Source organism: Hylobates moloch, unplaced genomic scaffold (genome assembly GCF_009828535.3).
Source record: "Hylobates moloch isolate HMO894 unplaced genomic scaffold, HMol_V3 SCAFFOLD_10, whole genome shotgun sequence".
Taxonomy (NCBI): Eukaryota; Metazoa; Chordata; class Mammalia; order Primates; family Hylobatidae; genus Hylobates; species Hylobates moloch.
The window spans coordinates 67,914,247-67,942,241 of record NW_026652285.1 but is presented as its reverse complement, the minus strand read 5'-3'; the positions used below and the strand labels follow the sequence as shown (position 1 = coordinate 67,942,241).

General features: G+C 47.3%; 1 protein-coding gene across 6 annotated transcripts in view; it reads left to right on the top strand.

Moving 5' to 3' along the window:
* PTCH1 (patched 1) overlaps positions 1-27,995 on the top strand; it is a 74,261-nt gene that overhangs the window by 42,802 nt on the left and 3,464 nt on the right. For 5 of the 6 annotated variants that reach the window (XM_032164593.2, XM_058444837.1, XM_032164591.2 and 2 more), the window contains 11 exons: positions 4,509-4,627; positions 5,287-5,689; positions 7,025-7,334; positions 12,460-12,602; positions 14,648-14,831; positions 16,133-16,413; positions 18,010-18,147; positions 20,785-20,927; positions 24,501-24,600; positions 25,118-25,372; positions 27,004-27,544. In XM_032164593.2, the coding sequence (XP_032020484.1) occupies positions 4,509-4,627; positions 5,287-5,689; positions 7,025-7,334; positions 12,460-12,602; positions 14,648-14,831; positions 16,133-16,413; positions 18,010-18,147; positions 20,785-20,927; positions 24,501-24,600; positions 25,118-25,372; positions 27,004-27,543 (2,616 nt within the window). In that variant the 3' untranslated portion in view covers position 27,544. Of the gene's footprint in view, positions 1-4,508; positions 4,628-5,286; positions 5,690-7,024; positions 7,335-12,459; positions 12,603-14,647; positions 14,832-16,132; positions 16,414-18,009; positions 18,148-20,784; positions 20,928-24,302; positions 24,319-24,500; positions 24,601-25,117; positions 25,373-27,003; positions 27,545-27,995 lie in introns of those variants that run through there. The other variant, XM_058444841.1, reaches the window with a different exon arrangement.

Here is a 27,995-nt window from a genome sequence, read left to right as displayed (position 1 = left end):
TGCTCAGTGGCATGAAAGGTGAAGCAGACTCGCAGTGCAGCTGAAGTTGTAGAATGCCTTTGTGCGCAGGTGTGCGTCTGCTCAGCACTCTGTGGTACCCCAGTCTCATTTCACGTGCAGCAGGTGCTGGTATTGAGAAACTCTTCTAGAGTCTTATAGTCATGGGACCCTGTCTGCCCATTCTCTCTCCTCTCCCCTTCTTTTCTGCTTGCCTTTTTGCTCACTTTCTATATCTGCTCACACTCCTTCTTTTCTTCTTTTCTCTCTCATTCTCTCCTCTCCTCTCTTAGTACATACTGATGGCTCATCGAGGCCGACTCTCCTTTAATGATACCCTATGGTGTGGTGGTCTGAAAAGCTACATGAGGTTTCCTTACGAGGAGTAGCCTTATAGAAAATCCAGTGCGCTAAGTTCTCCCAAGGTAAGCACCTTACAGAGACAAAAATGAGTACTGTTGGTTTTTGTGTTTCTGTTTCAAAGCACCGCAGTATCATTGTAGAAAATTGCAACTATAGCTTCCAAGAGTCCTCATCTTATTGAAGAATACCTCCTCATGACACTAGTTAACTCTCTGTCAAAAGAAAAAAGGAGTGCTGGGCACGGTGGCTCACGCCTGTAATCCCAGCACTTTGGGAGGCCAAGACGGGAGGATCACAAGGTCAGGAGATCGAGACCATCCTGGCCAACTTGGTGAAACCCCATCTCTACTAAAAATACAAAATTAGCCGGGCACAGTGGCTCACGCCTGTAATCCCAGCTACTCGGGAGGCTGAGGCAGGAGAATCGCTTGAACCCAGGAGGCGGAGGTTGCGGTGAGCTGAGATCGTGCCATTGCACTCCAGCCTGGGTGACAGAGCAAGACTCTGTCTCAAAAAAAAAAAAAAAAAAAAGGATAGAAAATGCAAGGAAAAGAGAGAGTGTGCAATGATTTTTGCAGTGGCCATCAGAAAATTTTCCCTGGTTCTGTTTTAAATGTATTGACCCTCAAAATTGGCCATTATGTAGCTTCTCTTTCCGTTGATGAACAGTATCACGTTTGATTCTGGGTGTTCAGTTGTGTTTATATTTGCAAGATGCTACAGATTAAACATCAAAAGGGAGTGACCCAAGGTGGTTCTGTCCAATAGTAAACCCGCATTACCTTCAGAATTTTCCATATAAAACTCCTCCAATTTTGTAGCCTGACCAAATAATTAGATATTTTTTTCCACGAGGAACCTGTCTTAAACCTCATCAGCCTTTATCCATCTGCCTAAATGCCATCTCTACACCAGAAATCACTGGCATCAGCTGTAATTCTTTGTAATTAACTAGGGCTTGCTGGTAGCCCAGTAGTGTTTATTCTTCAATGAAAACTCACAGAATAGAACCCCTTGTTGTTCTGTCTGGTCTAGGAGGGTTCAACTGGAACCTCCTCTGCACATGTCCCAGCCTTAGCTGCTTTGAGGGGATGGGGCATTTCCTATGAGCACAATAACTAGAATTGATTCACAGTTGCAGTATCATCCCCATCGTCTTCTCTGGTTTACTTACACTCTCTTGCCTTTGCGACAACCCTTTTCGCTTTCTGAGCAGCCCTTGCTGGTTGTTTTACTATTGGTGTATACCTGGGGACCTGGTGTTGAGAAAATACTCCCCTATACATGTAGGTTATGAGAAAGGCAGTAAGACGGGATGCTACTTGAGGTTCTTCCCTCATCCCTTCATTTCCGTCACAGACACGGAGCAAGGTGCCCAGCAGACTTCTCTGACCGATGAGGCCGGCAGGTGCCCATGCCTGTGCCCATGGGGCTCCCTGTGTCACGAACCTCTGCTCTCCTCATCCTCATGAACACGTGTCCAAATCGGGATGCCCAGGGTCTCTTCTCTACATTCCACTCCTCAATTCTAAACATGACTGATTTTCAAAGCTAAAAGGATTCGGCCCCCAGGATTACATGCTCCTGGAAAATCTCCGTTAGAATCCTACCTGTTCTTCCTGCCATCCCCTGCTGTCTCATGGTCAGGTGTCCTAACCCCCATCCACAGACATCCTCTCAGTAAGGGACCAGATCTCACAAAACTCCCAGTTCTCAGCTGAGCTGGGGGCTTGGCATCAAGTCTTTGTTTGATCTGATTTACTGGATAATCTCAGGCAGGCGACTTGACTGCACTTCGGGGACTTTATCAGGTAATACTGTCAAGAGCAGTGAGAACCTCCTGTTTGCTATGAATCAGGTATGAATGATCTGATCTTCATAGCTTCTCCTTTCTCTTCCCCAAAGTGAATTTCAAACCCCTACAGTACAGAGGTGCTTGAGCCAGGTGTCTCCTCTTGCACACTCTGTGTTTTTTTCACAGGGAGCACTTGCCATTCCCCTGCTCCTAACTGATCTCTTTTTTCTTTTTTTCTTTTTCTTTTTCTTTTTTTTTTTTTTTTTTGAGACGGAGTCTCACTCTTTTTGCCCAGGCTGGAGTGCAATGGTGCGATCTCAGCTCACCACAACCTCCGCCTCCTGGGTTCAAGCAATTCTCCTGCCTCAGCCTCCCAAGTAGCTGGGATTACGGGCATGCACCACCACGCCTGGCTAACTTCTTATTTTTGGTAGAGATGGGTTTCTCCATGTTGGTCAGGCTGGTCTCGAACTCCAACCTCAGGTGATCCGCCCGCCTCGGCCTCCCACAGTGCTGGGATTACAGGCGTGAGCCACTGTGCCCGGCCCTCTTTTTCATCTTCTAAACCCTGCTGAAGCCTCTCCCGGGAAGCCTGCCTTGACTGACCACCCCTCCACCCCACTGAGCTGCTCTGCAGCCTGGCACCTGCCTTCATGACGCCATCCATCATTCGAGATTGTCATTTGTGTATAGGTCTGGCTCTGTGAGAATTGAGAGTAGGATTTTGTCTTATTTATCTTTGTGTCTCCAGCACCCAGCACAGTACTAGACTTTTCTTTTTAAAAGATCTCTCTCTTTCTCAGGTAAATTCTCTTGTCACAGTGGTGATGAGCTTATTTGTGTAGGTCTATCAGACAGGTCTTAAATACATTAGAGTGGTAAGCTAACATGCTTCATATTTTTCAATTGATGAAGGATTTTCAAGATAGACCAAGAAGAAAGAGGTTAGGTAGTTTTTAGAAGAAGACCCTTGACAGGGAATTAATTATTGGAAGACATCTCTCCAGAACTCAGGCTTGCTGGTTCACCTTCAGCATAAACTCACAATTCCCATCCAAAGCCCTTTGTGGAAGTTCTCCCTGGATTGTGTTAGGTGCCAGTTATAGCCACGTTTTCTTTCCTCACCCTAGGATATTTATCAGTTTGAGGTTTGTGAACTAAGCAGTTCTTTGAGAAGCTTCGTTTTTTTATTTTCTTTCTTCCTTTTTTTTTTTTGAGACGGACTCTCACTCTCACCCAGGCTGGAGTGCAGTGGTGCAATCTTGGGTCACTGCAACCTCCATCACCCAGGTTCAAGCAATTCTCCTGCCTCAGCCTCCCGAGTAGCTGGAACTACAGGCGTGTGCCACCACACTCAGCTAATTTTTTGTGTGTTTTTAGTAGAGACGGGGTTTCACCGTGTTAGCCAGGATAGTTTTGATCTCCTGACCTCGTGATCCACCCGCCTCGGCCTCCCAAAGTGCTGGGACTATAGGCATGAGCCACCGCACCTGGCCTCGTTTTTTATTTTCAAGCCATGTCTGGCAATTTCCTGGCTCCTCAGCATTGCCAGTGCGTTTCTCTGTGGTGCCCCTTCTGCCATGCCCTTCCGAGCTGGGTCGATTTTCCACCGGCCTCTGTTGGCTTCCCCTATTAACAGCCCAATTTTGTAATTTTTACTAGGTCAGCAGGAGATTTGCCAACGCACTGCAGAATCTAGCCCTGTGTTTATTCTAGGTTATGGAGTGACTTTTGAATCTGTACTTATTTATTCTGTGTACTATAATCACACACAGGAATTTCTTTCTGCTTAACTCTCCTTGACCTTTTGTGTTTCTTGCTCTCATACCCCACAGTCTACTCCAGAGGCAATTTGGAATGTGCCTATTAAAACCTCAGAGGACACGTGTGAAATTGTATTTCACGTTTTAAAGGGGGACATTTTGATATACTCGATCTGCTTTATATAAAAATGTTTAACTGTAAAATCAGGGTCGCGTGACCTTTTGGAAGCATTCTGGAAGGGAACTGCTTCTGTTTGTTTTAAATTCTATCTCGAGTGTGCTGTCTGTTCTGCCTTTGTGGATTTGGTTTGGTTAGGTTACTAGCAACACGTTAGTTGAGTTCCCAGGTTTGTGCCTTATCAGTTTATGGAATTATTAGAGATAGAAAGGCCCAGAAATAGTCAAGACTATTCCTGTCAAATAGGCTCTTGATGATGTAGCAAAAGAAACTCTTAACATCTGTCACAGTTTCAAACACTTCAAGAGGAAAGGGAAAGAAAAATATTGTTTAAAAGCATCTCTATTTTCAAAGCAGTCTCTGATTGGGCAGAGGCATGTTGGTGACCTCTGAATTTTTTTTCTGCTCCCAGGCAGCGGTAGTAGTGGTGTTCAATTTTGCCATGGTTCTGCTCATTTTTCCTGCAATTCTCAGCATGGATTTATATCGACGCGAGGACAGGAGACTGGATATTTTCTGCTGTTTTACAAGGTACATTTTCAGACTGCTGTGGCCTTTTGATTGGGTGCAGAATAGTGCTGTGAGAGAACTCTTTCAGCCTGTGGACTTATAAAGGAATGTGGGTAACGGGGTTTGTGCTGCTGTGGAGAACGTAGGGGAGAGATTGGACAGACGCTGCTTCCCTAGGGGGACATCAGAGTCCCTGGGCTTCCTTCTCCCCTGCCCCAGCTGAACAGTCTCACAGCCCTCAAGATGCTGGTACCAATGACCCCTTTTTCCATCATGAACTGATGTTGCCGATTGTAGGAATGTTTCATATCTCTGCGTTAGAGCAGAACAAGATTGAAAAACACCCATCTAGAAAATATATAGTCCTTTGATGGTAGTTTGGTTTTGTTTGGAATCATGCTTTGAAGGATTCGTCATCATGGAACTTGCTTTTGAAAGCCAAATTTAGGATCAGTCCTCCGTGTGGCCTCCTCAGACTGACTTTTATCTAGTTCACTGGGCGGTGAACTAGGTGATGTTATCAACCAGGCGATGTTTCTGGAGTTCAACAATGTGATGTTTCTCTCCTAAGTCAGAGCTGTGTAAAATGGGTATTCTCTGTACACAGTGAAAAATGGCAGAATGAAAGCACCATTTCCCTGTTTCAGCATAACATTGCAACATGTTTCCCCTCCTTTCAGCCCCTGCGTCAGCAGAGTGATTCAGGTTGAACCTCAGGCCTACACCGACACACACGACAATACTCGCTACAGCCCCCCACCCCCCTACAGCAGCCACAGCTTTGCCCACGAAACACAGATTACCATGCAGTCCACTGTCCAGCTCCGCACGGAGTACGACCCCCACACGCACGTGTACTACACCACCGCCGAGCCGCGCTCTGAGATCTCCGTGCAGCCCGTCACCGTGACACAGGACACCCTCAGCTGCCAGAGCCCAGAGAGCACCAGCTCCACAAGGGACCTGCTCTCCCAGTTCTCTGACTCCAGCCTCCACTGCCTCGAGCCCCCCTGTACCAAGTGGACACTCTCATCTTTTGCTGAGAAGCACTATGCTCCTTTCCTCTTGAAACCAAAAGCCAAGGTAATCTGCCATAACTTAAGACTCTTCCTGTCTTCAAAAAATAACAGAACCTTCGGAGTTCGTCAAATTGCTTCTACTTTCCTTTTTCCTTAAAAAAAAAATTCATATAAGTATGATATATTTCAGTCCTCCAAAAGTCAATGCTTTTAGAGCATAGGGCCATTTTAATGAGGTCATATTCCATGGGAGTGAACCTCTATGCAGCAAGTCTTTTTATGAATGAGGTTATTTAAAAATATGATTATTGCCACTTGCGGTGGCTCATGCCTGTTATCCCAGCGCTTTGGGAGGCTGAGGTAGGAGGATTGTTTGAGCCAGGAGTTCGAGAACAGCCTAGGCAACAAAGGACGACCCTGTCTCTACAAAATATTCTAAAAATTAGCCAGGGACAGGTGTGGTGGCCCACGCCTGTAATCTGAGCACTCTGGGAGGCCAAGGCCAGCAGATTGCTTGAACCCAGGAGTTTGAGACCAGCCCAGGCAACATGGTGAAACTCCATCTCTACAAAAAATTGCCTGGGCATGGTGATGTGCCTATAGTCCCAGCTGCTTAGGAGGCTGAGGTGGGAGGATCACTGAGCCCAGGGAGTCAAGGCTACAGTGAGCCGTGATGGTGCCACTTCATTCAAGCCTGGGTGACAGAGTGAGACCCTGTCTCAAAAGAGGGGGAAAAAAAAAGGCATGGTGCTGTGTACCTGTAGTCCTAGCTACTTGGGCAGCTGAGACAGGAGGATCATCTGAGCCCAGGAGTTGGAGGCAACAGTGAGCCCTGATTATGCCACTACACTCCATCCTGGGAGACAGAGTGAGATCTCAACTCAGATATATAACAAAGCAAGGCTGGGCACGGTGGCTCCCGCCTGTAATCCCAGCACTTTGGGAGGCCAAGGCGGGTGGATCACCCGAGGTCAGGAGTTCAAGACCAGCCTGGCCAACATGGTGAAACCCTGTCTCTACTAAAAATACAAAAAAAATAGCCAGGCGTGGTGGTGCACACCTGTAATCCCAGCTACTTGGGAGGCTGAGGCACGAGAATTGCTTGAACCTGGGAGGTGGAGGTTACGGTGAGCCGAGATGGCACCACTGCACTCCAGCCTGGGCAACACAAGACTGTCTCAAAAATTTTTATATATATATATATATATATATATATATATATATATATATATATAATAAAAATGTGATTACTATGATTTTATCCTTTTTCCTATGGGAGAACAACCCCTACAAGCTAAATCAGGTCAAGTGTGGTGGTGAAAACAAGGTATTAACTAGACAGCTTCTCTTTGTCCAGGAAGAGTCAGTGGGGTCTGACCTTGTGCCTCTTCTGTTCCAGGTAGTGGTGATCTTCCTTTTTCTGGGCTTGCTGGGGGTCAGCCTTTATGGGACCACCCGAGTGAGAGACGGGCTGGACCTTACGGACATTGTACCTCGGGAAACCAGAGAATATGACTTTATTGCTGCACAATTCAAATACTTTTCTTTCTACAACATGTATATAGTCACCCAGAAAGCAGACTACCCGAATATCCAGCACTTACTTTACGACCTTCACAGGAGTTTCAGTAACGTGAAGTATGTCATGTTGGAAGAAAACAAACAGCTTCCCAAAATGTGGCTGCACTACTTCAGAGACTGGCTTCAGGGTAAGACGCCATGGGAGGGCTTTCGTCCTTTCGGTCTTTTGCGTGTTCAGCTTCAACAGGTTCCTTTGTCATGATTATGAAGGCATTAGATTAGAATGTAACACTGACGTGTTTCATGGACTTTCAAGAGTTGCTCAAGATTCTTACATGAACTGTTTCTGCAGCAGCCTCCCAGATCTGGCTTTTACCTATAAAATGATGCAGATAATTCAGATGAGCTTCTGTGAGAATGTACAAGTGCACGTCAGGAAAAGGGGAGCATGTTGTAACAGGTGGAGCCGAGGCTTCTGGTGCTGTTTCTTCTTGGATAGATGGTGGCTAGTTTGGTGACCACATGAAATCAAAGTGCGGCTGGGATTTCCAGACTGATTGTCAAATTATAGCTTATTGCACCAGGAGATGCTAGATAAGCAGTGGACATAGTCTTAAACTCCATATTTTGACCATCTCTTAAAAAATTGTTTATTTCTAATTGACTTTGTTTTTAGAGCAGTTTTAGGTTCCCAGGAAAATTGAGCAGAAGGTGCTGAAATGGGCCATATCCCCCTTCCTCACCCACGCACAGCCCCCCCAACTGTAAACATCCCGCACCAGAGGGATGCATTTGTTACAGCTGATGAACCTGCACATTATTACCCAGGCTCCATAGTTTATGGTTGGGTTCATTTTGACCATTTTTTGATTTGGTACATGAAGTAAAGTTATAAATGCTTAATCACATTTCACATTATTTTATAAATAATCAAATTCTGTTTTAAAATGCCTTTCTTGGTGGGGCACAGTGGCTCACACCTGTAATCCCAGCACTTTGGGATGCCAAGGTGGGCAGATCACCTGAAGTCAGGAGTTCGAGACCAGCCTGGCCTACATGGTGAAACCCCATCTCTAATAAAAATACAAAAATTAGCTGGACGTGCTGGTGGGTGCCTGTAATTCCAGCTACTCAGGAGACTGAGGCAGGAGAATCGCTTGAACCTGGGAGATGGAGGTTGCGGTGAGCCTAGATTGTGACATTGCATTCCAGCCTGGGCGACAAGAGCGAGACTCCATCTCCAAAAATAACAAAGTGCCTTTATTGGCTTCTTCGCTCTTAGAAATGTTTCTAGGAAATATTCGTTAGCTGGAGGGAGAAAAAAAAGGCTAAATTTTCTCCTGACTGACTGCACATAAATGTATGCAGTGATTCCAAGAACATCTGTTCATTTATTCTGCGTTGACACATGCAAAGCCAAGTAGAGAATCAGGATAATTATCCACCCAATTCAAGCAAAAACACTTTTACTGGAGTACCAAATCATTATGGCCCCCAACATTTTTTGGCTTGGATTATCCAAATGATTGTCTTAATTTCCCACTTAATTAGGCTTGTTTAAACACAGATGTAAGTGCCTTTTTTGGTCTGAAGTCAATACACTTGTATGTAAAGACTCAGCAGCCAGTTTCCCTGAGAGTTTGCAGGAAATGGTCAACAACTTGAGGTTGGTGGAGGATGGTTCCATACAGCTTCTGGCCTTGACTTGTGTTTACCAGAACTTTGTGCCTACATGTACACCCAATTTGACTTTCCTTTTGGAGGAAGGTAAAGAGAACATGCCATGATTATTATTTATTAACACCCTCCTGAGACAAACATGAATTTGTTCCAAGTTTTATTTTTCACATTTGGTTAGAAGCAATGGTTTTTGGGATAATGAGTTAAAAGAGAGACAGCGAAGAGAGTCCCTGCTTTTCATTTTCCCCCCATTGACCAAAGACATGCAAATAACTTGCCACAAATGACAAAGAGATCTGCTGTGCCCTGCCAGCCTCTGAGCAGAGGAGGGTTATTGTAGAGTGTATTTCAGTGTCTTTGGCCATTGCTCTGGAGGCTCAGTGTGGCATGTTAGGCAGGGATTGGGAAGTGGGTAAAGGGGGATTGTCTCGAGGCAGTGCAAAGGGTTAACCTTTTTATAGAGCATTATAGATCATCTCTATGCATTTCTTCATTTATAGATGTAAAGCAGCTGGACTTGAGATTTTTTTTTTAAGGTGCATTTGAATCATGTTTTGATTGCTATGTGAACAGCATACACCTAGACCAAGTGAGATCCATTGGTGCTAAGCAATCAGGGTCCCAGGTAGCCCTAGGACTCCATGACTGACTCTTAACAGGGTCTGCTAGAGCACTCAATACAGAATGACCAGACACTGGAGCCCTTTGCTGCCTATACGTTTTTCAGGCCTGTTGAGTGGTTGATGTGGTCTTTGAACATTTTCTACAAGGAAACAATTATCCTTGAGTCAGCTTTCCTTGCTAACATTTTTGTGTGGCTTTTAAATGGTGGGAGCCTCATTGGTTTTTAATGGAATTCCCATTAAAACTATGTCATCTCATTGGTCTTTATCAACATTCCAATAGTTTGTCTTTGATTTTTTTTACTCCTAAAACTATATAATGGTTAATTTCAAAACTATCCCACATGTCACATCTTAAAACATACATGCAAATAAAGCGGAGTCAGATAAAAACCATGCCTTGAATCATGTGAAAATTTGTTCATTTTTATTTCACACTGGATTATGCAAACAAAATTTGATTAACATTTTACTTCTAGGGTCCCATAGCTGAAGGAAAATGGGCAATCGGGTTATTCCTTTGGCCCAGAACTTTACACTAGAAAATAATTATTGGCACAAAATATTCATAAGGGGAGAACTTCCAGCTAAGATACTAAATTAAGGTTTGCTGTAAAATAAGTAAAATGTCACAATTTTCTAGAGTGTGCATGCATTGGAATATGAAGCACTGGCTAAAGGGCAGTGGAAACCCAACCTTATCCCTTGTTTTGTGTCCAGGGTCGTACCTTGTACATGTGCTTAGGCCAGCCCCTTGTTACTTGAGCTTTTTGGTGATTAGTCAGAAAATACTGTAGTAATGGGGAAAGAACTTAACTGTTCCAGAAAGTCGATGACTGTTTCATATTCATCTTTGAATCCCCAGTAGAGTGAATGGCACCTAAGGGACCAGCAGTGTGGATTCTGAGTTGAATTGAGTTTCCAGCAAGGCTGACCTCCCCAAATAGGATCTTTCTTCCTTGTTTCACCCTCGGTGTCCCAAAAGTCTTTGTGTGTGAATATCGTAAAACCGCCCTCAGATTTTGGGGATCCTGTTTGCCACCAGATGTTGCTGATGCTGGAGTTGAACCTGCTTGTCTTACTCATGCCTTTGACACATCCTTGGGTACCACGGTGTGTCCCGGCATCATAGGCCAGTGAGTGGCTCCAGCTGCCTCTGGTGACTTGCTGCCTGGGTTTGAGCTCCATCCAACACTCACCTGCTGGGTGGCCTCCTCCAGTCTCCCCTTTCCAAGCCTCAGTTCCTCCATCTGTGAAGCCGGAGTGATTAACTCTAACGGGGCTGTCCCTTGGTTGCTGTGGGATGCCCAGCACCACCCCACACTCACCAAGTGTGAGCCTCTCTTCAGGATTAGCTGGTTAAGGGAGAGGGGCTTAAAGCCCAGGACACGTCATGACATCATGAAAATTGTTACGGCTAGGAAAACAGACGAGGCCTCCCTTTTTGAGGGGAAAGGAGGAGCAGTAATTTTTCTTCTCCTGTTTTATTTTTTTTTCAAAAACAGGAAGAAAGGGCTTTCAGTAATAAAATAACATCTGCTCAGTACCCCGTGTGTGCATGCCTCCCTATGAAAACCCGTCTGTCTGAGAGGTGCACGTCCCACCCGGTGGTCTCCTGTCCCGTCTCCCCTCCACGCTCACCCCGACAGGGCCTCCTTTCACCACCGAGTCCACTGTCATCCCCAAATTGTTCCTCTAGCCAGTAGTGTCAGAAGGAGGGTTTCGCTTCTTAGACAGAAGGGGACCTGTGCTCCCCCTCCCTCCCCCCACTTCAGACCCCAAGAGCTTAACCATTCTGAGCACTAACGCAACCAGATTTTTTTTTTTTGAAGCCTTTGAAGTCATCTAAGGCATGTCCTGAAATGAAATAAACCCTTCTCCCTTCTTACTAGCCGTGTCCAACCCATACATGTACAGCTTGTTCAAAAGCTGTGGTTTCCTGAGTTGCTGGGGCTTGGGAGCTCTACTTGGGAGGTGGCTGGGAGGGGCAGGGGTGGGTGAGGGGGTGGGGGTGTCCCGGAGAGCGTGCACACCAGCCAGCGCTCAGACGCTCAGACCCTAAGGCCGGGTCACCAGTGCCCTGTTTTCTCTTCCAGCACGCTTATCTCTTTACAGCTGCAGCCAAACCGTCAGGTCTGTAATGATGGTTTTGATTACTGAGGCCAAGCGCAGCTGTGTGTGGTGGGCTGGCGGGCTCGCCCATCCCCCAGGCCCAAAAAGCTCTTTCCTCCCCCTCCCCGGCTTGTGGTTTGTCATCTGTTCTCACAGAGCCTCCTTGTATTGGCCTGTGGCTTCCTGTTTTCAATCGGATCCAAATTTACCCTGTGAGGTATTTCCCTGCGCGCACACGAGCGCCTTCCTTTCCTTCTCCTCCACCCCCTTTCCTGAGGAAGGGTGGCAGAGAGGAAGAGAGCAGTCGAGAGTGAATAGGTGTTGGCTGTGATCTTTACACAACCTGGCAGCGGATCCCACAGCTTGTGTTAGCTCCACAAGTCGAACAGATGGAACAAATTGACAGAATCGTGTTCGCTCACCCTGGGCTCCAGAAGCAGCTGAGCTGCTGTTTGAAGTTGGGAGTTTGAATGTGCTTTTTCCCCTCTGCGTGGAATTTCTGGTTGTATTGAAGAACCCATGACTTAGCACCCCGAGTGGCACGAAACGGTTAATGACCCTGGTGCATGTCTTTCCGTCGCACTCTTGCCTTCTTTTGTAATTGTCATGGGGCAAAAGGAGGAGGGAGAGTGGTTTTTCTTAAGATAATATATGAGTATTTGTTTCACAGAAACAGGTAATCTCCTTCCCCCTTTTGAGCAGTGGCTGGCAGCAGCTGCAGTTCATTCATGAAAGATCCAGTGCTTTCAGTCAAAGTGGATGTGGAACACAGAGGATGTGTTTCTGATGGACGTCTAAGAGCCCCCTGCCCTGCTCACTCTCCTTAGCCCACCCGGCTAGGACCAGGGTCCTTCTGGCTGCGAGTTATAATGTGTTTACAATCATTTGCCATTTCTAGGACTTCAGGATGCATTTGACAGTGACTGGGAAACCGGGAAAATCATGCCAAACAATTACAAGAATGGATCAGATGATGGAGTCCTTGCCTACAAACTCCTGGTGCAAACCGGTAGCCGTGATAAGCCCATCGACATCAGCCAGGTACTCCAGCTGCTGGGCACCAAGGGTGCTTCCAGGGCTGCTTGACAGCATGTGACCCCACCCTGTGCTCTCTGGAAACCTGAGGCACTGGGAGCTGGTAGAAAGAATATTGGGTCACTGTAATTCACCTCCTCCCACCAGCTAATTGTGTGACCTCAGGCCAGCCAGTGCACCTCACTTTCCTCATCTGTCAAATGGGACAGGCGTGTTCCTACCGCCAGAGCAATTGTCAGAATAAAGTGCAGCTCAGAGAGTGCAGGCTCTTTCCAATGTTAGAAATGCGGCGGCGTGTGATTCTTTCAGTTCTAGGACTCGGTACTATGTTGGTCTTGATGGTATTCAAGCTTGGAAAGATGGATTTCTTGGGTAGCAGTCATCTGGATGAGCAGAATTTGGGGTAGGTGGGTGGGTTAGGAGATTGGAGAGGTGATAGAAGGATGGGAAGATTTGTTACATTTGAGATCTTTGGGTGGCCCTGGCCCCAGGAGTAGACAGATCGCTCTGTGATGAGTGAAGCAAACGGAAATATGCACCCTTGGAATCAGAGTGGCCGTGCCATTCTGCTCACTCCTGCAGTAATAACTGTTTCTGTTTGGGAATCATATTCTCCACCTGTGTTTGCATCTTCTTGCTGCCATTTGGATTCCAGCATACCCCTTTTGGCTTCGCAGGTGTGTTCAGGAGTGTGTTTGGACTCCTCCGATTGCACGGGGCCCGGGCTCCCTCAGCTTCCTCGGAGCCTCTTCCCTTGGCTCTTTTTAGCTTGCTTGCTTCACCTTCAGGCAGAAAACTGTCATGCTAATGATCTTCTCAGCAGCTATGTTTATTGTCTCCCCTTTTTTGCTGGCATTCAAGGTGACAGATTTACAAAGTACATTGTTCAGATTTGTTATGGAGTGTGAAACTCTGAGCTCACAGCAGCAGGCAGCAGACCGTCACGTTTCCCAAGGATGCGGGCAGAGGAGTCTGCCTCAGAGACACCAGGGAGGTGCCCAGGCAGCAGGGCTGGGCGAGGGACCAGGGACACTGTGGGACAAATGGGATTGGGCCAGATCCCCAGATACCATTTCCTCCTCCCGGGAGGGAGAAAGGCGTGCCACATGCATGGAGGCCACGGGCTGAGCTGTTTGATTCCAGGGATGTGTTGAGGACATACAGTTGTTACATATCCTGTGGATTAATTGAATCCAGATCCCCAAAATCCAGTTCTCTCACTCTCTCCCTGCTCCTTCTTCCTTCACTCCTTCTCTAGGAGCCGCTGTCACTGGTGTTTTTCATTTTGTTTAAAAAAGACCCAAAGCGAGGAATGAGGCCTGAATCTAAAATAAACAGGAAACAGAATTTTTCTATGTATATAAAATGTACATACACATACTGAGTCCCACAGAGCTCCCCACCTCAGCAAAGCCCACAAGCCCTCCTGCCGAGGGAGCACATTTGGCCACGCAGAGGACGTGGTGTGCCGAGTACTACGACCTCCGAGAATAAGATCACCTGGTGAGGCTTGAGGGTGCGCACTCGTCCCTTGCACTTTCTGGCGCTGAGCATTTTTTGAATCCACAGGTCATAGGAGGCTAGTGTTAGCAAAATTTATACAGATGTTGTTTTATTTTTATAGCTCTCCTCCATTTACTGGGTGGCATTTCCTTCAGTGTTAACAACAGAGGTTAACTGCACACAGACGTGCATGGGGATTCTTGCCAGGTTTCTCCCCCTTCCCCTCCTATAAATATGTTTCTCCAGATTGTTCATTCTCTGCCTTGGCTGCAGACGGTCTTTTAGCATTCAGATTTAATTGGTTCAGCCAATTCCTGGGCCATCTGCAGAACTGTGTTTGTTATAAACACGCCAGTGATTGCATCCTCCGATAAGTGCACATTGAAAGAAATCAAAGGTGTTCTGATGGGATTTTCGACACTTTCAACAGTGGGCATTCTATTCTTTGTTGTAATGCTGTGTGAAGCTCAGCTTCTGTGCTCTCAAGGCAGAACTGTGTTTATCCCCAACCCCATTCTCAAAGGCCTCTGTTCTTCCCGTTTTTGTAGTTGACTAAACAGCGTCTGGTGGATGCAGATGGCATCATTAATCCCAGCGCTTTCTACATCTACCTGACGGCTTGGGTCAGCAACGACCCCGTCGCGTATGCTGCTTCCCAGGCCAACATCCGGCCACACCGACCGGAATGGGTCCACGACAAAGCCGACTACATGCCTGAAACAAGGCTGAGAAGTAAGTAGCGTTTTATCGGGGGTCTGGGAACTTACAGAGGTGCTTCCCTGGTTCTCCAAACTCAGCAACAGCCTTCGTCCATTGACACTACCCAGGGTTCAAAAGTGTAAACAGAACAATCTATTTCTTCTCGTTTAAAACTCCGGGAGACAGACGAGGATGTGTAATGGGATACAACCCCGCACTCTATCATGTTGGGAAATAAGTGTCTCATCTCCGTTTGTAGCTTCAGTGCTAAGACGTTCATTAGGCGTTGCTCTCGCATGCCAGCTGTTCCCTGTGAACACCGGGGACGCCTCCAGGTTGAGTGTTATTTTACTATTACAGAGTTTTATCGCTGGGGATTATATGTTTATCTTAACTTTGTCAACTCTGGTGTTGAAGGGATTTTTGGCACATTGGGTCATTCCTATAAGCCACCAAGCACCTGCACTCTGTCAAAGCTGTTTAAACCGGAGCAGAAAAGTCTGTGTACAACAGTGTCCTCTTCCTTTCACCTCTCAGCCCAGAGTTTGAAAGGTGGTTCTGTATGGATTTCATTTGCATTTCTGGTGGAGATATTAGTAGCGTATGCTTTGGATACTGGGCCAAGGGAGGATGTGAGAAAGAAGACGGGTCCCCTTGCAAACATGGCTGGAGACTCAGCGAGTAGTGCTTCCCCAGATCCAAACCCCAGAGCCCTGTGGCAGGCAGCCAAGGCTTGTCTTAATGAAAATTTATAGTTGAGATTATAATAGGGCAAATCATGTTTAGCAAGTCAACTGAATGACCCCAGAGGGTCTGGAACACACAACGGCAGTAACTAAGTGCTTGTTGTGTAAGGATTTCTTCCCCTGTTGCTGAAGACTTAGCATTGCATTAGAAAAGAAGCATACAAGGTTGAAGTTTGTTCAGGCACTAAAAGGATAAGTGAAGCATTTTTCTCAGGAAAGCATGACTCTAGAGTTCTTTTGCTCTTGCAAGTGATTGAATAAAACTGTGAACTTGGTATTTTCATATGTGTCAAGGGAACAAAAAATGTTCCCAAAATGTAAGCCTGGAGTTTTTAGACCCCTCGCAAAGAATGACTGCTGGAAGATTAAAATCAAATGTTAAAAAATATACACATCACAGAGTTAAGCATTTTTAAACCAAATGGGAAGATCGTAAAGGCCTGGAGGCTATGATCAGCATTGTTTGTCCTTTGTATCATGTAGAATAGTAGTCAGTAAGCTTTCATGCAAAGTTCTTCTCTCTTTCCATTGAAACTGTGACGCTCCTCTCCCCTGGGCCGCTCCTAACCTGTGCCCTTCTCTGTCCAGTCCCGGCAGCAGAGCCCATCGAGTATGCCCAGTTCCCTTTCTACCTCAACGGCTTGCGGGACACCTCAGACTTTGTGGAGGCAATTGAAAAAGTAAGGACCATCTGCAGCAACTATACGAGCCTGGGGCTGTCCAGTTACCCCAACGGCTACCCCTTCCTCTTCTGGGAGCAGTACATCGGCCTCCGCCACTGGCTGCTGCTGTTCATCAGCGTGGTGTTGGCCTGCACATTCCTCGTGTGCGCCATCTTCCTTCTGAACCCCTGGACGGCTGGGATCATTGTGAGTGTATTATAAGGGGCTTTGTGGAAGTCAAATTCCTTTCAGCATAGCTCTTTCTGCAGCCGGGAAGTTTTGTTTATGTCTGGGCCTCTGGAGGAGGGTATAGCTTGCATCATCCGTAATATATTTATTCTACTCGAGGTGGTGAGGTCCATGGTTAAGGTAGAACCTCTAATGGCCTTATTCTTAGGTCCTCTCTCCCGTAGCTTGAAGATTTTTGTGGAAGGATAGGGGACTTTTTAAAGCGCACTTTCCATCACAGCTCTGAGCATTTATTAAATCAAAACACTCAAAGCCTAGCTCATTTTTTCTTTAATTGAAAAGTGTCATTTTGTGACCTCATCCAGGCCTAATAATAACATAGCAGGTTCTTCTACATTTAACAAGAAAGGACAGTCAGAGAAGTTAGTGATATATGGAGAAAATGATTTTGTGTGTTTTAAGTCCTGGGGGGAAATGATAAACTAATATTACGAACCTGTTTTTTGGCATCCCTTCTCCAAAATACTCTCAGATTTGACATAAGTTTCATGTAGAGTCTAATAAACCCTGGCAGTGTTTAAATTCTGTGAACTATGGTATAGCCTTTAAAATGCCAAAATTATAAAAACAGAGGCCAGATTTTGTGTCTGCACCATGAGTCTGTGCAGCAGGTACGTTAAAAGGTAAATGTTTAGTCTGTGAGAGTTTTCATGGCACTTAGCAATTGATGTTGTCCATCTTTCATCATTCCTTCCCCTCCCTCCACCTCTGCCCACCACCCACCCCCAGAGAAGAAAGATCATTTTTCTCCTTCTCTTCCATCTGGGTAACTTGTTGTTTATTTGTATCTTCTCCCCTTTGGACCAAGAAACTCCAAATCTAACTCACAGATTTTATTTCCATTTCCCCACAAATTTTTACGAGGAAGATGAAAGGCAAGAAGCTTTTCCTTGGATTTTAACAGTTGGCTCAGTCCACCCCAGCTGTCCCCAGCTCTTCAAAGTGCAGGGGTCCTGTAACCTGACAGCGTCAGCTGATGACAACCTCCCTGCTTACCTGGCCCCCACATCATCTTCGCTTAGCCTACAGGTTCACCCACAAAAGCAAAACTACTTTCACCTGCAAGAACTTCTATTCACCCCGTCCTATCAGCTTTCTTTAGAATGGAGAGTTAGGCAACCAAAAACTTAATGATGGGTTCACGGATGGTCTCTGGCGGCTGAGACCCAAGCAGGAGGAGAGATGGATCTTGTTGTAAACTGTGTGAAATTCGCAGCTAAGTGATGCGGCCATCCTTGTGCAATTCCTCGTGGATTGCTCTGGTGGAGTTGTTCTGTATGTTTTTTGCTTTCTGGAGAAGGTATATTGGAAAATAATTTGCATTAGAACACTCTACTTTGCCTTCTACAGCTTTACACATCAGCTGTCCCACAGTCTCCCTTCCCAGCGGGAAGATGAATTAGGCAGTAAAGGTGGTGTCCAGAGTTAAAGCAAGTCAGTCCATTCATTGTTTTGATCTGAACTGAGGACACCTTAGCCCTCTGGCGACCTCCCTCGTGGGCAGCCTCGGAGGGTGACCTGCCCACCCACTGACCACTGTGTGCCCTGCTCTAGGTGATGGTCCTGGCGCTGATGACGGTCGAGCTCTTCGGCATGATGGGCCTCATCGGAATTAAGCTCAGCGCCGTGCCCGTGGTCATCCTGATCGCTTCTGTTGGCATAGGAGTGGAGTTCACCGTTCACGTTGCTTTGGTATGGGAGACATTTGAAGCAAAACCTTTGTGAAAAAACAACCCATTTCCTCTGGCTCTGTTTGTCTCCAAGTGGGAACCTTGGCATTCTCCCTGTGCGTGGCAGTGAAAAGGCCTCAGGGCACAGGGGCCCCCTAGGAGAGCCTGCAAGATTTCTGGATTCCTTTCTCTCGAGGGAGGCTAAGGAGAGGGGTGTGGAAGGTACATGGCAGTGGGCCCTGTCAGCCATAGGCAGTGCAGGGTTGGTGTGTTGGAGTGGGCCTGGAAGGGCCGTGCTCACCTGACGTTGACTGTCATTATACCCCCACGATTCCTGACGTTGTGACGTTTGTTCATAAGGTGGATTATGTGGTGTGTGGGTGGGCATACACAGAGTTTTAAAAACAACAGGAACAGTGGGGATAAAATGAAACCACACTCACAGGCTTGGGGATGGCATCACTGAGGGTGAGGTGAGCTGGCAGCCAAGGAAGTACCCTCAGGCTTAGGAGTGAAGGCTCCATTGTTCAGCCCCGGGGAACTGGCTCTTCTACCTAAGCCCACCCAGCTCCTCAGACCTCCCAGCCTCTACATTCATGATAGCAGAAAGTAAGAGAACCAGTGTTGCTTTCAACAGACATTTTTTCCCCTCTCTTTTTCTCTACCTTGCCCTGTGAATGCTTTGTTGGAGGTAATTAAACTTCAGAAGGAATCTTTAGTCCAAGAGATAAATCTGTTATATACATTTATCAAAGAATTATCCAAAACCTCACAACTGTGTAAATTATGTTCCATCTGCAGATTAGAGCCTAAGAACTTGGGGTTATCAGTAGGCATTCAATAAGTAAATGCGTTCACCTATTAAATACCGACGTGCGAAATACCCTAGCTAGGAAGCCAGCACTGGGCTTGGACCAAATCACCTCCACCGTGCTTTTGCAATCTCCAGCACAGGTTTCCTTTGGGCTCAGCACATGGCACATGCATGTCTCCACGTAGGCTGCAGCCTTGTGCCTTCTGCAGTCTTTCCAGGGCTACTGTGATACAACTGAGAGATTGTAAACTTTTGTGTTTTGGAAGGAATGCTGTGTTGAAGTTATCCCATTTTTTTACAGTGTATCATAAAAAGCCAATAATATAGAAATAGTATTCTCTAAATTTTGAGCCTGCTCAAATTATTTTCTTCCTTTGAGCTAGGAGGAGGGACTATTTTTTAAAAGAGTGCCAGCCTAGAGTTTAGAAAACCCATAATTCCAATACAGTTCTTCAAAAGGGAGATAAATTTGCATGTGAGTTAAGAATCCACAAGTTATTTTATTCTGATGCAAATGGAAACCACCTTTTTTGGAAGCTAGCATGGCAAATGGGTATCCCAGAGCAGATTTTTACCATGGAAATACTAACTACAGTCTCTAAACTCTAGGACTTCTAGTCCAAGTCATTTTCAGTATTCTGATCCTCTATGTGAAATTGCATTTAGAGTTGGCAGTTACTGCTCTTTCAAGGTTTGTAAAATGGTAGAATAAGGCTGTGAAGAAGACTCTTCTTTCATGAATGTCTTTAGGAAATCAGTGGGTTCCCGTTCATTTGCTGTCTCAGTAACATAGAAACAGCATATGACAGGGTAGTCACAACTTGGCCCTTATGGCCTCATGGCCCAAATATGACGCAAGCCAGCGTGGCTGAAAACTCCCTTGGTGCCTTGCCCCAAGAGCAGAAGGCAGCCATATTGACCCTAATGTCTTTACCAACTCTGAAAGAGTAGAACCTGTTTGAGAGAAAAGTATGAAAACTCTTAGCACACCTTTGTATATTTGTATTTTTTCATCTGTTAAGGAGAGCGACCGTCTCAGTCCTTCCGCAGGGAGGTAAGGGATAGAAACGCATCCTGCCAAAGACACCCAGCCCTCTCCTCTCGGCATAACCCAGAGCAGCCTGAACTTCAGAGAGAACTTGTGCAAGGCTCAACACTCCCTGCAGGGGTCACACGTTCAGGCCAACAGTCTGATCTTCCAGAATTTACTCTGCAAAGTTCCCATTTAGTATCAACAGCATTTCTGGCCTAGGAGAGCTTTAGGATTGCAGGAAGAGACAGGGATGTGTCCACACAGGGTTCAAAAGGGCTTGATTCAAATGTATGGTCCTGTGTATTTCCTGCAATACACTCATAGTGCTTAGATGTACTACAAACATAGCCTGAAACAGTGACAGAAGGTCTCACCTCTGCATAATCGTGAGGAAGTGTGTGTAGCACCCAATTGCTTGGGACAGTGAGCTAAGCTCTTGGCCATTCAATGCATTAGCTAGAATCCTGTTGCTGTGGGAACTGGAGGTCTCATGTGTGAGTGGTGTGAGATCATTTAAGTGGGGGAAGACTTCGGGGTGAGTAGCAGTGAAAAGAAGGGGACGTTTCTGTCCATTTTTATATAGTTTTGGTTTTACTGTGTTCAAGATTTATGTCAACACCAAATATGACCCAGTGTCATGAGGTCATCTTAGTTTAAGTAGGTGCAGCTAGTTCAGCTACTCTAATTACACGTTCTAGCAACTAAAACAGTAAGTGTGAGCAGTTCTGAGAGCTTGTAACATTTAGGACAGAGCTGAGCATTTACCAGGTGAAGTCCAGCAACCTGATCTTGTGAACATCCTCATTGCACAGGCCTTTCTGACGGCCATCGGCGACAAGAACCGCAGGGCTATGCTTGCCCTGGAGCACATGTTTGCACCCGTCCTGGATGGCGCCGTGTCCACTCTGCTGGGAGTGCTGATGCTTGCGGGATCTGAGTTCGACTTCATTGTCAGGTAAGCAGGCATGTGCAAGGAGACATGTTTTAGAAATCATTGTGATTGGACTGGGTGCAGTGGCTCACGCCTGTAATCCCAGCACTTTGGGAGGCCGAGGCGGGTGGATCACAAGGTCAAGGAGTTCAAGACCAGCCTGGCCAAGATGGTGAAACCCCATCTCTACTCAAAATACAAAAATTAGCCGGGCGTGGTGGTGGGCGCCTGTAATCCCAGCTACTTGGGAGGCTGAGGCAGAGAATTGCTCGAACTCGGGAGGCGGAGGTTGCAGTGAGCTGAGATTGCGCCACTACACTCCAGCCTGGGTGACAGAGCAAGACTCTGTCTCAAAAAAAAAAAAAAAAAAAAAAACCCCAAAAAAAAAAAAACATTGTTATTAGCTCAGGTGATCTTCGTTGCTTATTTCCTTCTGTATCTGGTAGATTGCAGCACCTCATCATTGTGACTCTGCTTTCTTTTGAACTTGTTAACGTAGAGATACTCGGAGGTATAAAGACAAGCTTTCTTCTAGAGCTGTCTTGGGGAATATCTTGAAAACAGAAGATAAAGGATTTGGGGCTGGCAGCAAAGACAACTCTGCAGCTTGAAGCCAAAGGATCACCCAATAGGTGGCCCGTTATTGTTGTCTTGGGTTAGAAACACAGCAGAAAGAGATGCCAGATTTGACCTATGCTCCCTCTCCTTCAAACTGTAGAAAGGAAAACTTAAAAATACCTAAAATTGTCATCTGACTTTATTCTTTTAAGAAGTGAAAATGACGTGCTCAGATTCCATATTCGAGTCCCTACAATTAGGAAGCATTTAGCATTACACTTTGGTGTCAACTCTTGGGAATCTAAGCCTAGTTTGGATCTCAAGGCAAGTTGTTTCCAGTTGATTTAATTAAGAATATGACTTTGTGAAATATAAAAGAACAGCGAGTTTTCCTTTTGAAAAGAATTTGAGAACTGCAGAGGAGGAAACCACTTGCTTTGAGCAGCCTCCATGGCTTTGTGAGGGACCAGCTCTTGGATGGAACTCTGCTACTTTATGGAGCGCTAAGGCCAGAGTCACCAATAAATAAAAGATAGTCCAGGATTAGAGCCATGACAGGGCAGAACCAGATGTGAGAAATGATTGGTTTGTTTGGCACACTTCAGTACTGAGAGGTGGTGTGTGTGTGTGTGTGTGTCAGAGAGAGAGATAGGCTTCTCATCTTCAAGTAAAAGAAGAGGGTTTCAACTAGAAGTTTTCGCCAAAGTTTTATTACGGGAAAGAGATGACTCCATTGGTTGGCCTGCGGCATAGCCCACTGGGCAATTTGGCATCGTGGAGGCTGCCTTCTTAGAATGAGTGCCAAGCTTGCTTGTTGTAGTTTTTGCATAGAGTGAATGGTGAAGTGGAATCGCTGTAGACCAGCGCTTCTCACACCGATGTGCTGAGGAATCATCTGAGGCTCTAAGTGCAGGGCCGATTTCGGGGGGGCAGAGAGCGGGAGGTGGGATGAGGGCTGGGTCTGCATCTCCAGCTACCTCCCTGCAGTGTCCATGGAGCTAGACTTCTCAGCACAAACTACTGCTAAGCCAGCAAGCCAGTTCCTAAATTCCTGTTTGCCAATACCAAATAGAGAGTTGCCCAACTGAGTTAAATGTTTTGGTCTGTGTTTTATTTTAGTTCTTAGTTTGATTTTAGCTTTTCTGTTGTTCTTAGTATACACTTTTTCAGGCACTAACATGTTATCGCTATGATATAAAAGCTCAATGTCAAGTAGAGTTTCTTTTGCATATTTACTTTCTCGTTTAACACAAATATAACAAGCACCCCGTAAGTGCCATTTGCACAACAGCAAATAATGGAGACCCCCATATCCCTCTGTGTAGCCTAAGGTCTTTTGGGGGAGAGACAAGTTCACAGGCAAAACCAGGGGAAATGCAAGGTATGCTGGGGTCTCATGAGTTACAGGAGGGTCTCACTCAGCCTTGTGGGGGATGCTATGCTGAATGAGGAAACTTAGCCTGAATTAGAGCCCCCAGCTGGAAACCTGGCAGCTGGAATCCCAGTGCTCTCCTCTCACCCGGGGTTGTTCCCGCCCAGAAATATCAGGGTTCCTCTTTCAAGCACTTAAAAGGGCTTCCCATTTTCTAGAATGGGATGGATTAACCTGATAAAGGCCTCACCAAGGTCAAATAAATGAGCAGACACTGTATATGCTAAGCCGTCAGAAATCTAATTGGCCCGTTTATGCTTCAGCTAGATGGATGGGATGCAAATGTCTTAATGTGGCTGCTGATACATGCCCCAGCCGAAAGTTTCAGCAGTTTACATTAGAGCAAGACATTGGCTGCTTGGTTTTTACTAATGCAGTTCAGAAGTTTCTAGTGTTTACAATAGCTGTGAGGTATTTGTATTTTTGTAGGGATTCTCTCTCCTTTCATCTGATGTCAAAACATATATAGACATGGCAGCACTGGTTGCCTGTTCCATTTTATGAACCAGAGGGACCATTAACAGATAGATATCTTGCCCTCCCTCTTCCCAGAACATCCTGAGCCTCTCCCCTACCCCAGCCCACTTCCATCAGAGTTGCCCTAGAAATCATTAGTTCCAGAAACACATCTCTGCGTGGAGTCCGTGCCCTCCAGCCATGCAGAGTGTCCGCCAGAGGCTGTCCCTGGGTGACAGGTTTACCTTGGTATTCATGAAGGATTCCAGACCTTAGCCCTCAATGGTGGGAAAGCAGAACTACTTCTGCACTCTCCTCCTCTGCCATGGTGCTGCGGCCTTTATGTTTGAATTGGCTGACGCAAAACAAGAGTATTCAGAGATGCTAAATTGTTCAACAAAAGATTGGCCTGCAGAGCAGCCCCGCCATTGTGGAGTGCCCTCACCCAGCACAATGCCCCAGCTCCCACAGAATGGGCAGCATTTTCTTTGCAGAAAGCTGGTTCCTGTGTTCTAAAAAGGTTGCAATTGGAGCTATTTGGTAAAACTGGAACTCACAGAATTCTAGGCAGAAAGTTGTGATTAATGAAAGGCCAGGGAAAGCCTTACCTGATACGCTAGAGACTTAATTAGAGATTCTGCCGTAAGATGCAGAAGCATTTCACAGTGGATTAGCAGCCTGCAGAAATGGGCTGCTTTTCCTCCTGGGCTAAATTGTTTAAATTCTACACCCTTCACTTCATTTGTTTGCTTCTGCTGGGTTTTCACGAGCGGGGCCCCTCGGCATTGTGTTTGTGCTTTCAGTCTGCCCAGCCATTCAGGTCGCATTCCATATTTTTGTGTTTGTGTAACACATTCATAAATAACATTACATGCCATCAGAGTTCAGCAAATTAACAAACTAATTTTTTTTTCTTCCCTTCATGAACTAACACTTTGGGTTGTGGAATGTAGTCCTCAAAGTCATAAGGTAAAGAAACAAAAACAAAAACTCACCTTGTGTTGAATGTGAACTGCGGTTGGATAACAGCCTTTTCAGTGGGGTGGGTTTTGTTCATTTCTGGCGTTGCCGTGCTGCTATGTCGGGCACACGGAGGGTGGCGTGATCCAACCTATCACAGCACGTGTTCCCGTTTCCTCTTGATCTCCCAGGTATTTCTTTGCTGTGCTGGCGATCCTCACCATCCTCGGCGTTCTCAATGGGCTGGTTTTGCTTCCCGTGCTTTTGTCTTTCTTTGGACCATATCCTGAGGTCAGTAGTGACACGGGGATGTCCCATGTGTAGGCCAGCTGAATGCTGTGTTTCCTGTGCCACTCTTCATTTCGATACTTAGGTGCCTCCCCACTTGCTGGTGGTTCTTCAGTAAACATCTCAGAGTCATGTCTGTTTTCCTCTTCGGTGTACCGGCTTTGAGGGCTAGAGGGCGGGTTTGGTTTGGTTCCTCTAAATCAACTGATTGGCAGCCTGGGTCTTACAGATCTTTGTACAGTAAATGAAGACTTTCCCCTTGAGATGCATAATTGGACTTCACAAGAGTAAAAAGGACACATCCTGCCTTTCCAGTGTGGAGCAGAGGACAGTTCTTCTGCTCCAGCTGCGGGACCTGAAGGTCCTCCAGGTGGTAGAGAAGGGGAGGTTAATACGGCACAGTGCACAGGGCCCCAGGGCAGGGGACAGAGGCCCCTGAAAAATATCGTGCTTTGAGCTTTGAGTGTGGCCAGCAGGTAAATGGACAAGAACACTTTTAACATGGAATCCCCTTAAATAGGTGTCTCCAGCCAACGGCTTGAACCGCCTGCCCACACCCTCCCCTGAGCCACCCCCCAGCGTGGTCCGGTTCGCCATGCCGCCTGGCCACATGCACAGTGGATCTGATTCCTCTGACTCGGAGTATAGTTCCCAGACGACAGTGTCAGGCCTCAGCGAGGAGCTTCGGCACTACGAGGCCCAGCAGGGCGCGGGAGGCCCTGCCCACCAAGTGATCGTGGAAGCCACAGAAAACCCCGTCTTCGCCCACTCCACTGTAAGTGACCCTGCGGAACAGGGGGAGGGGGCTTCCCACCATAGTAGTGGGCCCGGTGGTCCAGCAGGGCTCCTGTCTCCTCTGAGCAGCACATCACACAGGCAGATGGGATGCAGAGATAAAGTTCAGGCTAGGTCAAATCATAGGAAATGACCAATATTTAACTCTTTCTCAACTATAAAAATGCCATCTTCCTGTGGTTTGATCTCATAAAGGATAAAAAAAGGGGCAGGGGCTAGTAATGTCACTGCACAAAGCAGTAGCATCTATCTTGTTCAGGGTGAGGACAGTTTGGGCTTCAAAGGCCAGAGATAAAGCATTCCTGCCTTTTTTTTTTTTTTTCCTCTTAAGGTGCATGTCATTTGAGAGTGATATTTTCTAAAACTAGTAGTATTTTTATTGCCAACAGAGGTAAGGTTTTTTCCTTCTCTCATTTCTGTTAGGTTTCATTGCCCTTGATACAACATTCATTATTATTGTCTAAATACTTTACTATAGCTTTTGTGGCTCCAAGCTCATGTTCCAGGTGGCAGGAAAGAGCAGAGAGGCCAAGAACCACCCCTGAGTTCTTAGCCTTCAGTGATTCAGGAGGTCACCAGGAGCCTGGGAGCCCCTCCTCGGAGGCTCCAAGGACCTGGGTCCTTTCCTCCACGCTGTGCTCCCTGGGATGGGCTCAGCCCTGAAAACTCAAGGAAGGTTCTGAGGCTGATGTTGCTCCACTGAGGGCCCCCTGCTGTCCCTCCAGGAAATGGGTATTCCAGTCCCAGGCCAGAGCAGCCCTTCCGTGAAAGAGAGAAAGGCCAACCAAATAACCTGAATTGTCCTCCTCCTACCCCCCGCGACGACGCCCGCTGAGCTGCAGTGTGAATCTGGTTTTGTTCAGCGGGAGCCTAAAAATAGGTACAAGCTGAACGACTTTGAAGTTGGTCACGGTCCTTTTGATTGATGTGGCCACTGTGTTGCTCTGTGCTTTGTATAGAGACGCAGAGACCAGATTCTTAACAATCAGATGGAGCAGGCTGCCTGCTGCAGCCCTCCGCGGTGACGAAAATGCCCTCTCTGCTTTCCAGGATGGGAGCCACCGGCCACACGTGGCTGTCGAACACTTGAAATGTGGCCGGGGCTACCGAGGAACTGGATTTTGGATTTTAGTTCATTAAAACTTAAGCAGCCACATGTCTGGAGCGTCTACTGTGTTTGACAGAGTAGGCAGAGACAGTCCTGCCAGCGTCCTGCACTCAGGCCAGCCAGGGCCGCACACTTAGCAACCTTGGGAGAAGAGCAGCTCAGAACCTGCAGAACCTAACAGGGTGGGGGGCAGGTTGTGGGGGGCAGCAGCTTGGATGCTCTGACCACAGCCCACATTTATGGGCAGCAGCAGTACATGTCCAGCCAGCTGTGTCAGAGAAAGCCTGGAAACAGGATTTTCAAACAACACGCTCCTCCGCCAGGTCCTGGAGGTTATTAGAAGGACAGGCTTTTGTTTTGTGGGTGGAAGGCCCCCACTGGCCCCCCAGGGTTGACGGAGTCTTTGGTGAAACCCAAGGAGGGAGGTGTGGGAGCTGCGGGGACCATGCCCAGCCTGGGGTAGCACCCTTCCCGCCCTTCTAACCCACCCTCGCCCTCTGCAGGTGGTCCATCCCGAATCCAGGCATCACCCACCCTCGAACCCACGACAGCAGCCCCACCTGGACTCAGGGTCCCTGCCTCCCGGACGGCAAGGCCAGCAGCCCCGCAGGGACACCCCCAGAGAAGGCTTGTGGCCACCCCCCTACAGACTGCGCAGAGACGCTTTTGAAATTTCTACTGAAGGGCATTCTGGCCCTAGCAATAGGGACCGCTGGGGCCCCCGCGGGGCCCGTTCTCACAACCCTCGGAACCCAGCGTCCACTGCCATGGGCAGCTCCGTGCCCGGCTACTGCCAGCCTATCACCACTGTGACAGCTTCTGCCTCCGTGACTGTCGCCGTGCACCCGCCGCCTGTCCCTGGGCCTGGGCGGAACCCCCGAGGGGGGCTCTGCCCGGGCTACCCTGAGACTGACCACGGCCTGTTCGAGGACCCCCACGTGCCTTTCCACGTCCGGTGTGAGAGGAGGGATTCGAAGGTGGAAGTCATTGAGCTGCAGGACGTGGAGTGCGAGGAGAGGCCCCGGGGAAGCAGCTCCAACTGAGGTGTGTGCCACTGACAAGGGCAGCCGAGGGACCTAGAGCCAGGCGGAGAGGAGGACAAGGTTCTCCTGGGGTTCTCGGCATCCCCGAGGGGCTGTGGCGCTCGGGCACATCCCACGCTGGACCCCAGTGACCTTTTATCCCCAGAGCAAGGCTGTTGTGTCCAAGCTTTGTCATCCTTGGGGAACCAGTCCAACTCCGCACTGCTGTCTTCCCCCACTGCTAACCTGGGGAGGGTCGGTGCAGCGCCACAAGGACACGAACAGCACCACCTTTTACCAATATTTGCCAATCTTTATGGAGGTGCATGCCACAGTGAATTGGTTACATGGGAGCGCATCCGTGTAACCAGCCCCCAGATGAAGGGAGAGGTCACAAGCAGCCCCCAGGGACCCCTCAGGCCCACACCCCACTCTCGTGATTTCTAATACCAAGGTCACTGCTGCCTGCTTTT